This window comes from Gekko japonicus, unplaced genomic scaffold, assembly GCF_001447785.1.
Source record: "Gekko japonicus isolate JY-2015 unplaced genomic scaffold, Gekko_japonicus_V1.1 scaffold459, whole genome shotgun sequence".
NCBI lineage: Eukaryota > Metazoa > Chordata > Lepidosauria > Squamata > Gekkonidae > Gekko > Gekko japonicus.
In genome coordinates, this window is record NW_015173137.1 from 177,828 (window position 1) to 192,216 (window position 14,389).

At 45.8% G+C, this 14,389-nt stretch overlaps 1 protein-coding gene across 1 annotated transcript in view; it reads right to left on the reverse strand.

Moving 5' to 3' along the window:
- Positions 1-1,945: 1,945 nt before the first annotated feature.
- MARCH9 (membrane associated ring-CH-type finger 9) overlaps positions 1,946-14,389 on the reverse strand; it is a 47,135-nt gene continuing 34,691 nt past the window's right edge. Inside the window, exon 4 of the mRNA XM_015422206.1 lies at positions 1,946-2,832. Coding sequence (XP_015277692.1) covers positions 2,504-2,832 — 329 coding nt within the window. The 3' untranslated portion in view covers positions 1,946-2,503. The remainder of the gene's footprint in view (positions 2,833-14,389) is intronic.

The window sequence follows — 14,389 nt, forward strand, 5'->3', positions numbered from 1 at the left end:
CATTTCCCCCCCAACTCCCCCCCCACCTTAGCAGAGCTCTCTTGGGATTTTACACAAGTTCAAAATACAGTATCACAATGTGAGAATTTTCTCACGTCTCCCCCCCCCGAAAAAAACAACGACTTCTCCCCGCACACAGAAAACTAGCATGGCTAGGCAGGAACCCCTCTCCCTAATGTGTGCTATTTCCACAGGCAGGGAGTTTTGAGGTGGAGAAGCATTCAGTTATGCAGACCTCTAGATCATGACGTGATACTGTCCTAGGAAGACTGCACGTGTAACTGATTTGTTATTAAATGAGTCCCCATCCCCCCCCCCACAAAAAACCCACCTTAGTAGCGCTCCCTTGGGATTTTACACAAGTTCAAAATGCAGTACCACAATGTGAGAATTTTCTCACGTCTGCCCCCCCCCGAAAAAAACAACAACTTCTCCCCGCACATAGAAAACTAGCATGTCTAGGCAGGAACTCCTCTCTCTAATGTGTGCTACTTCCACAGGCAGGGAGTTTTGAAGTGGAGAAGCATTCAGTTATGCAGACCTCTAGATCATGACGTGATACTGTCCTAGGAAGACTGCACGTGTAACTGATTTGTTATTAACAGACATACAGAAGGAGCCTGGAAGAGATGGGGAAAGGAAACCAATGAGTGTGTCCCCATTTCCCCCCCAACTCCCCCCCCACCTTAGCAGAGCTCTCTTGGGATTTTACACAAGTTCAAAATACAGTATCACAATGTGAGAATTTTCTCACGTCTCCCCCCCCCGAAAAAAACAACGACTTCTCCCCGCACACAGAAAACTAGCATGGCTAGGCAGGAACCCCTCTCCCTAATGTGTGCTATTTCCACAGGCAGGGAGTTTTGAGGTGGAGAAGCATTCAGTTATGCAGACCTCTAGATCATGACGTGATACTGTCCTAGGAAGACTGCATGTGTAATTGATTTGTTATTAACAGACATACAGGAGTCTGGAAGAGATGGGGAAAGGAAACCAATGAAGGGCAGAGAAATTTCATATACACTGGTGGAATAAAGGGCAGAGGCTGATCATTGCTCCCAGTAGAATGAATGCGGTGCTATCTCCAGGGGCCACGTTCCACTTCCTTCCATAACTGCAGCCCTCTCCAAAAAAGCTCCATTTGGTTTCTAAGTCAGCAAGACACCACAGATTCTCTGCCACCATGAGAACCAAGAACTTATTTTCCAGGGAACCAATTTCAGAAGCATATTTTACATTTGCTGAGTGAACCCCACCCCCCATGGATGAACAGAATACAAACAGCTCTGTCTCTGTTTGCAGAGCTAGATCCCCACAGTCTTGGTGTGTGCTTCTGGAGTTCTCACATGAATGGGTCTGTTCAGCTTTGTGGAAAGCTGCTCTCAAACACAGGTAAGCTAAGAAAGAGGTGAAAGCCAGATACCTACAAAAAGTTGCACTACGATCCTGTGCGCCCTTCCTTAAGCGCAAGCCCCTCTGAACTTCATGAGGCTTACGTAAAAGTATACAATGCATAGGATCAGGCTATAAATTCTGAAAGCCAAATTTAGTTAGCATCGTAATTAAAACTTAGTGTGCATTTGGCTTTAGTTTCCCGCCCCCTCCTGCCCAGGACAGGCCTTTGAATTTATCATGAGACATCCCCCTCACTGCATAAATGCACCCAACATTCCCCTCTACGGTACCCCCATGGCCCACACATCCACTGGAAGATCTGCTACGCAAACTGCCACCTTTTAGAAGGAAAGAGAGCACAATGCATCTGAAAGACACCTATTTGTATATAAACGATTCTTTATCCTCCCATAGCTGGAGAGAAGAAGAAAAAGGAAGAGAAGGAAACAGATCTTCATGCATTAAACTGAAGATGAAATGTACAGGTATCTTATTGCGAGATGCCATTTTGCTTTAAGAAACATGTTTATTGCACCATTTTTGAGGGGAGGGGAATGGGTAAAAAGTTCGGAACCTCTCTGGTTGGCGTCTCCTAGGCTGAGAAACCAAGGCGATGAGGTGGAACAGGGTCTTCTGGCAGGATTTCCTTTGAAAGATGAGGTAAAAATGTTTTCAAATTTCTGGACTGGTTGGCGCCAAGACTGGTCGAGAAGGAACCAGGTAGGGGTTGTTGTTTTTTAAAAAATTAAATAAATAAACCCCCCACACACACACTTCCAAGGAGCTTAGTCTTACAAGAGAAGCTGGGTGGAGGAGGGAGCGGAGCGTCTCTCCTTTCACCACAGGCCTGGAGAGAAAAAAAATTCACATTGATGGGAGGGTAGGAAGGTGCAACCAAGCTGAGGCACTCCCCCCCAATGCAACGAGGAAGAGGTGGGTGCGGTCTGCGGCAAAACTACAGAACCAGATGCCTCCTGACAGTGTACAGCGTGCGGCCTACCCCGTCGGGGCTCAGAATGGAGCCTGTGCAGAAGTGAAGGCGTCGGCTTCTTCCTTCCATGGGAACCGTGGAACCTCTCCCTCTCGGCAAAGGCTCCGTAGGCTGTTATTATACAGTCGTTACCCTCATGACAACCTCACGGCTGGAACTGGAGCCCCCACGATGTTCATTAGGCCGCAGGTGGCTGAGAATGTGCAGAATCGTATAACCACAGTGATGGTTCAAAATAGTCCTAACCCGCTGGCCCCGCTGGGAGGTCCTCTCACTCCCCGAGGAGGGGTTCGTCCGTGAATTCCGCCCTCCGGGCTTTGTGCTCCCACCAATTGGTTCTCCCAGGTCCTTGGCCTTGTCATAGTTCAGTACCTTCCATTGCTGGTTCACTGCCTGCCAGCGCTTGAATATTCGATACACCGAAGAACCCTCGTGGATAATCAGACCTGTGGGAGAAAAGGAGTGAGGGATGAAATTGTCATCTCAGCAAAGGAGCGGTGAGAGATGGCACTGCTAACTGGCAGCAATAAATGCTCCAAATTAGCATGGGGCTCTGTAACCAGCAGGCAAAGAGATTAAAGGCTTGGAAAAGGGTGCTCCCATCATGGGTCCCCCCCCTCTCTCTTTTCACTTCCTGTAATGTTAGAGGGCTAATTTGCATCACTAAAAGGGCGTGATGAGTTAAGTGTATGAGGAATGAGTCTGGTATGCAGGAAAGTGTTTACAATTACTCCATTCCAAATCCAGTTCCCAATGTCTATCTTCCCATGCCACTTCCAATTCAGCCCAAATCCGTCATAAAGCAGCCCCACTGCCGGAGCTGGCTGGCTTTCTGCGATTCTGCCTACGTGCAATTTCCACAGAGCCATTGTGTTGAGTTTTGGATCTGGCTTTTCTACATCCTGGCACAGCGATGATGCTCACTGTATACCCTGGGCCAATCACTTTCTCTCTGCCTAGCCTACTTCACAGGGCTGTTGTCAGATAAGAACACACTAAGTATGCTTTCGGACATGCTGAATAATACACTTCCAAGCCACTTTCAATGTATTTTAGTGGCTGTTTCCAAGAGGATTTTGCCATTTTGCACAGTAAAATCCAGTTGCAAAGTGCACTCATAGTGTATCGAAAGGCCTTATTCAGCACGTATGAAAGTGCATCACACAGAACCCTCAGAACAGGACAGGGACGAAAGTCGAGTTGCCAGTGGCACATTTCAATACAAAAAATACATTATATTATGTACATTTCAACGCACAGTATAAATTATATTATATACACCTGCAGTATACATTACATGGATCTGCACCATTTATTTTGAACGCATATACTGGGGCTCTCTTGGCAAACAAGGTTAATTTCTTTGGAGTCAATTGGGTGAACATTGTCCCCCGTCTCCTATTTCTTGCTCTCTCTCTCCCCCCCATGCCACCTCCCAGGTTCTAAACTTTCGTTTATTCATTTAAATATTTATATCCTGTCCACCCCCCTTGCGAAGGGACCAAAAACCAGCATACAATAATAGGAAAAACCCACACATTTCCATGAAATGGCTGCCCAGGCCATGAAGCAATTTTTGTTTGACGTTCAAAAATGAACCAACTCCCCCAATATATAACTGCAGTTGTCCAGTGTCATGTAGGGGTTAGTGTGTTGGACAAGGAGCAGGGAAACCCCAGTTCCGATCCCCCCTCCCACTGCTGTGCAGCTCGCTGGGTGACCCGGGGCCAGTCATTCTCTCCCATTAAGGGCTGTCGTAAGACTAAAATGTGGAAGGTAGAACCACACGTATCCCACAATCATGCTGTGTATGATTATTAAGGACAGTTATTCCGCCATCGAATAAATGTAGCACCTTACAAACTGTTTTATGATTTTAATTTGTTTTAATTTGTTTTACTGTTTTAATCTTTATATGATGCCATTGGGCCTGTAAGCCGCCCTGAGACTGCTTTGATGGGAAGGGCAGGGCATAAATCAAATAAATAAATGAAGCAGCTCGAGGTGACAAGAACAGACGTTCCATTTCTTTTGCCTCTCACCTTCCACCCTCAACACTACTGAAATTTAGATACTAACAAGTTCCTTAGAGCAGACGTTTATTCATATTACTCACACCATGTGCATGAACAGGGCTTTATAAAAAAAATAATCAAAACGATCACTGATCCTTGTGAGAATTATACTTTTCTCCATTCTGATACTGCATTAAATGTAATAAAACGTAACCAAAAATGTATATATATTAATACGCCTCCTTGACAATATGGGCTGCATTCAGACATTGTACCAGATACAGGGTTTGTCCATGATGGGCACAGCCACAGCTCGTTGCTACGGTCACTCTCCTTCCTTCCACAAATACAGCACAACTGAAAGCTTCCAGATTTGTGAAACTCAGAATTAAGCTCCAGTTTGCTGCAATGCCCGAATGCAGGTCCCTGAGCAAACTGGAGTCTAGGCCTCCCTTTGCCCCACCCCTGGATTCTAAATTAGGATTAAACCAAGCATTAACTACACCTTTAATCAATCATGCTTCCCAAACCAGGAAGCCTTCAATCACGCTATCAACAAACATCTGGAAAAGCTTGGAGGTAAGGGTATGATTTATCCGAGGGAGACGTGTCATTTGGTGGCAATGTGGGGGGGAAATTAAAACTTTCAAAAATAAAATTATTTCCAAGATAACAGAATGATCTCTCTTTCTACACATCAGTCTTATTTCTTGGACTCATTAAAAGATGATGTTTAATGTTATGCATACAGAATTGTGAGAAAATTTAATTCTAACAGCTAATTTAAATACCCCCAGGAAATGAGAGATTAAATGGAAGTACTGACAATGAAAAGCTTGCTGTGGAAAAACGATGTATATGAATAAATTGACATCTGTAGAAAAAGTTTACAGGAAACAGGATATAATGCAAATCCTAGGGTCCATTAATTTGATTTTGGAATAGAGTATACAAGGGAAATTTAACATATGGTGTAAATATCTATATATCTAATAGCCAAGGCGCCCCCTCTGTGTGGATATCTAAATCCGCACATCGGGGGCACCTGGGGGGCAGGGAGATTTTCCTGCATATTTGGGGCAATCCCCAGATGTGCAGAAAAATCTAAAAACTGTAAAAAAAATATAGGAGGGATATTTTTTAAAAAAAACCCAAAGTAAAGGAGTGCTCTGAGAACGGCTTTGCCGCCGCCACCACAGGGGACGGGGGGCGGGAGAAGGCTTGGCGGGCTGGCCTCACCGCTGGAGGTGGGGAAGGAGAAAGTTTGGTGGGCCGACCTCGCCGCCGCCACTGGGGGGAGGGAGGGGGGAGGGAGAAGGCTGGGCTCACCTGCTGCCATGTCTCCTGCTTCTACAGGCCAGGAGCTGTGGGGAATACTTCCCCCATGCGAGTATTGTGGGTCCCGCCTCTTGTATAATATAAATGATGGGTTGGTCTGTCAGCTATGGTAGCATTTTTGTCCTTTGAACAGGTGTGGTGTTTTTTTAAGACAAGATTCGTTTTTAAAACAATAGATTGTACCCCCACCATTCCCTCCACCACCCTCTCCACATGATCCAACTCCAATGAGTTATAAATATCATCTCCCGATTGGATGCTGCCCAGTGACAATCAATTGAGAGCCTGCCATCCCCTAACACAGGTCGTTACCATGCGACACGTGTTCCCGCTGGATCAATGGGAAATGGAAAAGTCATTCATTCATTTCCCAATGACAGCACATTGCTCCCTTCCCACAAGGACCTGGCTGTTATCATTCTGTCTCGCCAGAGCTCATCTGTCAGTGCCATAAACGTGGCTTCGGTCTCCTCAGTGAATGTCATCGGCTCCCAATTAAAAAAGGCTCCCGCACTCTCTTTTCCGTTCTAACTGAGGGTGTGTAATGCTAGAGGTAAAAATTTCTAGCCATCCTTTTAGAGCCCCCCAGGCCAATCATCCCCGGAGTGTACTGAGCCATATTTTATACCACCTGCATTTTCAACCACCTGAGGAGGACACTATGACAAACATGTGACATGAAAGACATCAGCAATCCCATCACCAGGAAATACCACATTGATAAGGTTATCCATCTATTTGGCAGGTTAAGTACAGATCTACAGAATTAGGACTTTGGTACATGAATCCAGAACCACACGGGGATGGGACAGTGATGTGGAATGTAGTTTTCTGGAAAAAATTTCCAGTGTTACATTTTTCTGTGGAAAATTTTACACCCCACATATGTAAATATACTCTGTTTATCTATAGTTGCCAGGCAAGGCTGTTGTACTACAAATCAGACATGTGGTATATGAAGCATGGACAAACCCTAGAGCCTGCACATGGTCTAGGCTTGTACATGGTACATTTACCTTCTTTTGCTAACATTATTTGAATTTTGCTAACACTACTTAAATATTTAAATTAAGTTTGGCTGTTTAAATTTGAATTGGAAAATTCTACAATTCAAAATTTCCTGGACAACCCACATCACTAGGCTGGAATCCTGGTTTCCACACTTCTAGTCTCTTTGAGGCCTGGTTTACACATACAACCCAATGAAGGGGTACAGGGGTTGCAGACTGCTGAGGTGGTAGAATGGGTGGTACCATTTCAGACTGCAGCCGAGGCATTACTTTGTAAAAAAATTTCCTTTGCATTAATACATTTTCTGGTAATGAAAAACTAGCACAAGACGTGAAGGGCTAGGTTAGAACCTTCCTTCCTGAAGTATTAATGTTTTATTTGTGGGAGGTTTTGCATAGGGGAGCGATGCACTAGTGACTCTCCACACCTGTAATATGTAGTGGTCCAGCCCATCCCACCATCTCATTCTGCTTGTATGCATAAGACCAGGCCTTAGATGCTCCCACCCTATCAGGAGACTCTGTTCCAGCTCTGATGTTATAAGCCAATGAGCTGATTGGCCCTTGCTGACCCTAGCTAAGTATAAATACTTCCACAGCAACAACTGTTAGGCCTTCCCCTCACAACAGGTTATTGCTTTGTTGTTTCCTCAAGATCTTGTTTAAAATTTTTTGTCTGTTTGTTTTTCATATGTTTGCATGTGTGCACACCTGGAAGTCATGGTGACCTCTGGTGACTGACTCTTACTGGGGACCTGAGGGATATTCAGAGAGGTGGCTGAATTCTGCTTTTAATTTCCATAATTTTAAAAAATGTTCATACCACCTAGCCTGATGGAGGGTTCTTGTGGGCTCAAAAGACTGTGCAATGCTTTGTGTCATTTTGGTGGGCTCTAATAAAAGGTATTACACGGATTTTGTTTATTATTTCCTTCATGCCACCCTCCTCTTCCCCACACAAGAAAAAGAATCTGCAGCTAAAAAAATAGAATTGTCTTCCAAGTCTTTTGGATCCTGTATGAATAACTACTTATTTATTATTCTCTCACATTCTTTCTTTAATGAGCCCTCTCCTTTATTCACCTGGATAAAATGGCAGCTTTGGAAGGTGAACTCTATGGCATTATTAGGGTTGCCAGACCCCTGGTCCGGCTAGGGGATCCCGATCTTTGGGGCTCCAATCTGCCACTGGCCAGCTGGTCGGCGGGGGAAGCCCCACCCCAAAGAGGCCCGTCGCGTGTTGATGTGGTTGGCGTGATGACATCACACAGAAGTGACGTTATCACACCAGGGAGGTCATGCATCTCTGCTCTAACATTTTTTCAAAAAACCCTCTATGGTAACCATAGAGTTTCGGCCAAAATGCTAGAGTGTTGACGCACAATTTCCCTGGTGTGATGATGTCACACGCAGCATTGCCTGCCTCCCCCCCACTCCCAGACGGCTCCCTGACGGCTCCCTGACACCCATCCCCACCACCAGGACAGTTGGACCTGGCAACCCTAGGCATTCTACCCCACTGAAGTCCCTCCTCTCCCCAACCCCACCCTCCAGTTTGAAAGTGCATTGAAAGGGGATTATTTAACGTGTCTGATCGCAGCCAAACTTCAGTACTGTTACATCACATTGATTTTGTGTGGGGAAGGAAGTTAAGCAACAGTTTAATTTTCCTAATTTTCTTACACCAAATAAGAATATGCACCACATTGAACAACTACAGGCTTGATGTTGGGATTAGAGCATTGAACTAGGACCTGGCATGAATGGGGATAATTCTCTGCTCTGTCACAGAACCTTGCTGGGTGCTGCTGGGGCCCACCTCACAGGGCTGCTGTTATGAGGACATAGTAAATAAGAGAAGAACAATGTGACAAGCTACTTTGATCCCCATTGGGGAGAAAAGTAGGATATAAATTTTTTAAAAATAAAACAAATAAGCATAAGGTAGCTAATTTTGAAGTCCTAAACAGAGCTACACCCTTCTAAGTCTATTGACTTAAATGGACAAAGCTGAGTGTAATTCTGCTTAGGATAGCGCTGTAGGTACTTAGTGAAACACCACCAACTTTTCTAATTTCAAGGGGATCATATGTTTCAGAACATTGTTCTTCCTCTTTGAAATTCTAGATTGAAACCTCAGATATTTTTAAATAACTTCAATTGCAGAAAATACAAATCTGGGAGAAGATTTTGGATTTCCCCCAAACTGGGAATCTGCTCCTCCTGGAATGAAAGAGTACAGTCTTTCAGCACTGAATATAAGCCTTCAAAACTGTGGGTGTTTCCCGCTCAAAAAATCCTCTCTCTGGAACATGTGAGCAAGTTCATTCACACCAGCTGAGGGCCTGCCAGTATGGTGGCAGCCATTTTGTGGCAGCCATTTTGTAGCTGCACCCACCACACTGTGTCAGAACTCCAAAGGCAGGGCTATTTTTGGGCAGGAACGCAGAGGAATGGAGTTCCAGCTGGCTCCCAAGCTGACCACGCCCAGCATGAACTCATTAGCATAATAGGCCACACTCACTAGCAGGAACTCATTAGGATTGGCTACATTAGGGGTGTGGCCTAACATGCAAAGGAGTTCCTGCTACAAAAAAAGCCCTAGGTTTTGACAACAAAACAAGGTAAACAGAATAAGAAGCAAAAGGTGGGTGTGGCTGGATGGACTATACTTCTAGTAACATGGGGGTGCAGCCTAATATGCTAATGAGCTATGCTCTCATGGGTGTGGCTGGATATGCTAATGAGTTTCTGTTATTGGGTGTGGCCTATTATGCTAATGAGTTCCTGCTGGGCTTTTTCTACAAAAAAAGCCCTGTCCAAAGGTGTCCACAGGCTCAAAAAAACTGGGGAACAAGACCTGGGATTTAAACAAACAGATCTTCAACTCACTTGCTTCAAGTGAGCCCAGGAAAATGTGATTAGCGGCAAATTCACTTGGGGTTCACAGCAAGTTCTCTGATGTGACTACCGCTCTTTTCTGCTCTTGCAAGCAAGTCAGCTATCATCAGGGGGTGAACACCATGGCCTCCAACGGCCACTGCCTTGGCTGCTCTGATATCACAGGCCATGTTACTGTAAAGATCAAACTTTGAAACCTATGCAAAACTTTTGTGAAGCTGACTAATTTGTATTTACAGTGTGGGCTTTCGAGCTGGAAACGCTACTCCTCAGGCTCTACTCCCAAATCTCTAGGAATTTCCCAACCTGGAGTTGGCAACCCTAAGCAGAACAGGAAGTGATGTGGTCACTCAAGGCTCATGTTTCGCAAAAAAACCCTCCAGATTTTAAAAACAGACACAAGGAATCGGCCGTCAATATCGGAACACTGTTTTGGCAGAAGAGGTAAAGAAAGGCTACATGGGTGCTTGCATGGATATGGATCCATCCTTTCTATTTAAAACCAACGTTTAGACTACTCTAGAAGTGCTCGCTTCGGCAGCACATATACTAAGTTTAGACTACTCTAGAAACAGTTTTGACTGCTCTGAGCTTTGGTGTATGTGCAAGTTTGTTACAGCTTATCGCAAGCGCTGTTAAATCCCTGCCTCCCATAGTCAGACCAAAACGGACAGAAGTCTATACGTTGTAGAGGAAATGGTGCATCTGAGGATCAAATAGGGCTCATTCAGAGCACAGGTGGGAGCGTTATGAAAGGTCTGATCAGGGGCAGGCCCATAGATTAGGGTTTTCAGGTCCCAGTTAACCCATTTTTGTGCCAATCCTGTTCAAGCATAAACTTACTTCTCATTAACCCTCAATGTCTCTGATGGAGGACCAACCATTATAAAAAGGAAACATGAAGAATGCACGGATTATCTTCATGTGGATATTAAGCTGGATCCAAATGGCTAGGGACCATAGTGGGAGGTCTCTGTGTCAATCCAGTGAATGTGGGCAAATGTCATTCTACAGAATCTTGGGGGCAGCACTTGAAAAAGTCACCTGCAGAATACAGCCCGGGTTCGCTGTTCCATCAGAGCATATTCAGCTCTCAGTGGTTCCCACCTGGGAGTTATTGCAATGCACAGGCCCTCTTGCCACCCCCTTGTTACAACAGGCATTTTGCTTGTTTAAAATAACAAGCAGGGACCAGCAGCAAAATGTCGCGGAGTGCTCAGAATTACTTTTATCAGCGACGGGTTTTGCCGAAGGTGCCCTAGCAGTGAGAGACAGAAAATTCCTTTACTGCTCCACCCCAAACTCAGTGTTATAAGGCAACTTCCCTACAGCGTTATATCTCTAGGGTTTTATCTAACATCAGCCCTGAAGCTCGGAGATGCAGAAATTACTCTGTTATCATCGAGCTGGGGGGGTAGGTAAGCAGCAAGTCTTACCCCCCCCCCACTCCTCTGATAATGAAGGAAATATTTCTTTTAGATGGGCATTTTGCTAGTTTAAAACAACCATTATCTGGAACGGTGGCCTGTTAAAGGAGCCAGGAATTAAAGATGACATCTGGCTCACAAAGACTCAGTGTTGTAATGGACCGCTTGGCACATGGAGTGAGGGGAGAAACAGAAGTGAGGGGGAAGATGGAAGCAGAAGGTTGTGCGGTGGAGGGGAGTGGGCAGTGGGAGGAGGCCCTGCTGGCGAGCGAGCCCTGAAATGCCAGCCCAGGCAACAGACGGCCCCTCCCGCCACCAAGGAAGGTCCACATCAGAAACAGTTCACAAGTTGGAAGCTTGTGATTCCGCTTCCATCCTCTAATTCCCGGCACCTTTCAATGGGTAATAACGATATTATTCTGAATATGGTAGGCATCAAGTTACGATTCGTGGCGTGTTAGGACTAGGTTTGCCAACTCCCCGGTGGGGCCTGGAGATCTCCCGCTATTCCAACTGATCTCCAGATAATAAAAATCATTTCCCCGGAGATAGGGTTGCCAGGTCTGGGTTGGAAAGTACCTGGAGATTTTGGGGGTGGATCTGGGAGAGGGAGGGGTATGGGGAGGGGAGGGGCCTCAGCATGGTACAATGCCATACAGTCCGCCCTCCAAAGCAGCCATTTTCTCCACGGGAAATGATTTTTATTATCTGGAGATCAATTGTAAAAGCAGGAGACCTCCAGGCCCCAGCCCTACCTGGAGAAAATGGCTGCTTTGGAGGGCGGGCTCTATGGCATTATAGCCGGCTCCTTCCCCTCCCCAAACCCCGCCCCCCTGAGGCTCCATGCCAAAAATCGCCAGGCCCAACCCAGAGCTGGCAACCCTCATTAGTGCTACTCAGAAATGTTGATAATTTCAGAAGTTGGCCATGATCCCTGTGTGGTGGAGTGTGGACAGGTGAGCACAGAATGAAAGAAAGTCAAACCATGTAAGGGATTTGGGCTTCTGCTGCCTCTTCATTGTGCATTTTTGCTACCCCATTTTCAGAGCTCTAACTGTGGAGCCATGAGTCCTAGGAATTTTAAGGGGGAAGAAAAAGAAAGCCGAGACTCTCAGGTCTAGAACAAAGGTCCAATGGAGATTTCCATTAACATTTACTGCTGAGCGGACGGCGTATTTTAAGCTGAAGAGCTGATTCTTGCTGCTGCATTTTATCCACGCAGAGTTGAAAGAGCCATCTCTTACTATTTCTGTTCATGTCACTCCCGAATGGTAAATGCTTCTACGGGGCTCTCTCAAAAGTCCACCAGGTGCCTCAGGGTACATAAATGTATCTAACCGTTCTAAGTGTAATCAGCTCTGAGTCATCAGAAGCAGTTTCAATTTCTAAATGGCGTACTGGGGCTAAAGTCAGCCCTGGAAGCCGGGCCTTCTTTCTTGAAAGCTCTTACCGTGAACCCCAAAGTGCAGCAGGGTGAGCTGCAATTGATCAGCGATGAAAGAAAAGCACTCTGCAAATGCTCAGAGGCCCACCCATCTTTACCACTAGGTCGTACGCTCATGGGCCGTGCCCTGGCATTAAACATGAAGGATCAGCTGAGCAAACATTCAGGGCGGTGAAAATTCTGTCCCCAAAAAAGCTAAACTTCATGCTTTACAAACTACGTGCATTAATATCTACTTGTTCATTTGAATGATTTATTGTGTTTGTTTTGGCCACAGCAAGAAGTCATGCAAAGAACTGAAGTCAGTCACTTAACCACTGGAAAGTTACTCGCAGTGCAATTCTAGGCGGAGCTACAGCTTTTAAAGTCCATTTAAGCAAATGGGCTTAGAAGGGTGTAACTCTACTTAGGACTGCACTGTCAGTCTCCCTTCTCTCCCCATTGGTTCTGGGGTATCACCAAATCTTATTCATCATCTTCCCATGTGCCTTAGGAGCTAGAAACCCAGGCTTGGATCCTATAATTTTGCTCTCTGTATGCTTCTCTCCTGGCACTGTGGAGGCAGCCCCCTGCTATGGAAGTTGCTTCTTCTAGCACTAGACACTTTGAAAATCATTGGCATTGTGCAAACAGAAATGCCCAGCACCAAAGGAAGCAGAGTGCAGCAGAGTTCCCCTAAAGCTCCGGTAAAGAAGCAGTCTCATAGTAAAGCTATGGATCTGAGCCTGGGGTGGGTGGGGGTTACTATTAAAAAGCTTCCTTCAGAGCTTGGGAACTAAACAGGGTCAGCCATGGTTAGCACTTGGATGGGAGATCACGAAGGAGGAGGAGAAGGAGGAGGAGGAGAAGGAGGAGGAGGAAGAAGAGGAGGAGGAGGAGACTGGATTTATACCCCACCCTTCAGTACTCGAAGGAGTCTCAGAGCGGTTTACAATCCCCTTCCCTTCCCCACAACAGACACCCTTGTGAGGTAGGTGGGACGGAGAGAGCTCTGAGAGAACTGTCCTTGAGAGAACAGCTCTGAAAGAATTTATGACTGACCCAAGGTCACACCAGCAGCTGCATGTGGAAGAGTGGGGAATCAAACCCGGTTCTCCCAGATTAGAGTCTGCGCTCTTAACCACTACACCAAACTGACTGGTGCAGTGGGTGACTATGCAGTGGAAAGCAATGGCAAACCACCACCTCTGTTCATCTTTCGCCTGGAACAACCCACAGAGGCGGTTGCCAAGAGTTGATCATGACTCAGTGGCACATTCTTCTTCTGAATTCTGCACATGACCCAAAAGTCAGTGCTTACATAAAGCTGAGGAGCAGAAATAGCTTTGCAGTTTAAAGATTATTTGAAGAATTTTTTTTTTTAAAGCTGAAGAGGGGAATGTGGTAGCAAGTTGTTAACAACCTCAAGCAACGTGCAATAAGTTTTTTCCTGCCCCAAACAGAAGCAAAAACTACTCTTTCCGAAAGTCATCCGGGTCAGCCTTGAAAACTGGTACCTCTCTAGGCTTCCAAGAGTGTTCTCCAGAGGCCCCATTTCAGAACTGGACTCCTCTAGTGGGTACAGAGCCTCTGAAAACCAGACCACGGTGAAACTAAACTGGTCCAAAGTGGTACAATTAGGAAAGCGGCTGAAGTGTTACCTCTCATAATTTGCTTTAAGCCCTCCCCACCCCTGTAGAGATAGCACCAGTAAGAATTTCACCCCTTGGAAACCACCATACAGTGCCTTTGCATAGAGTTCCACAGAGGAAATGCCTAGAGAGTGACCCAGAGACTTCCTGTTGCCAGCATCCAGCAGTTCCTGTTAAACTGGAGGGTGACCAAGATTTCTCCACTCAGTGTCTAAGCAACTAAAAACGAGGTTGGTG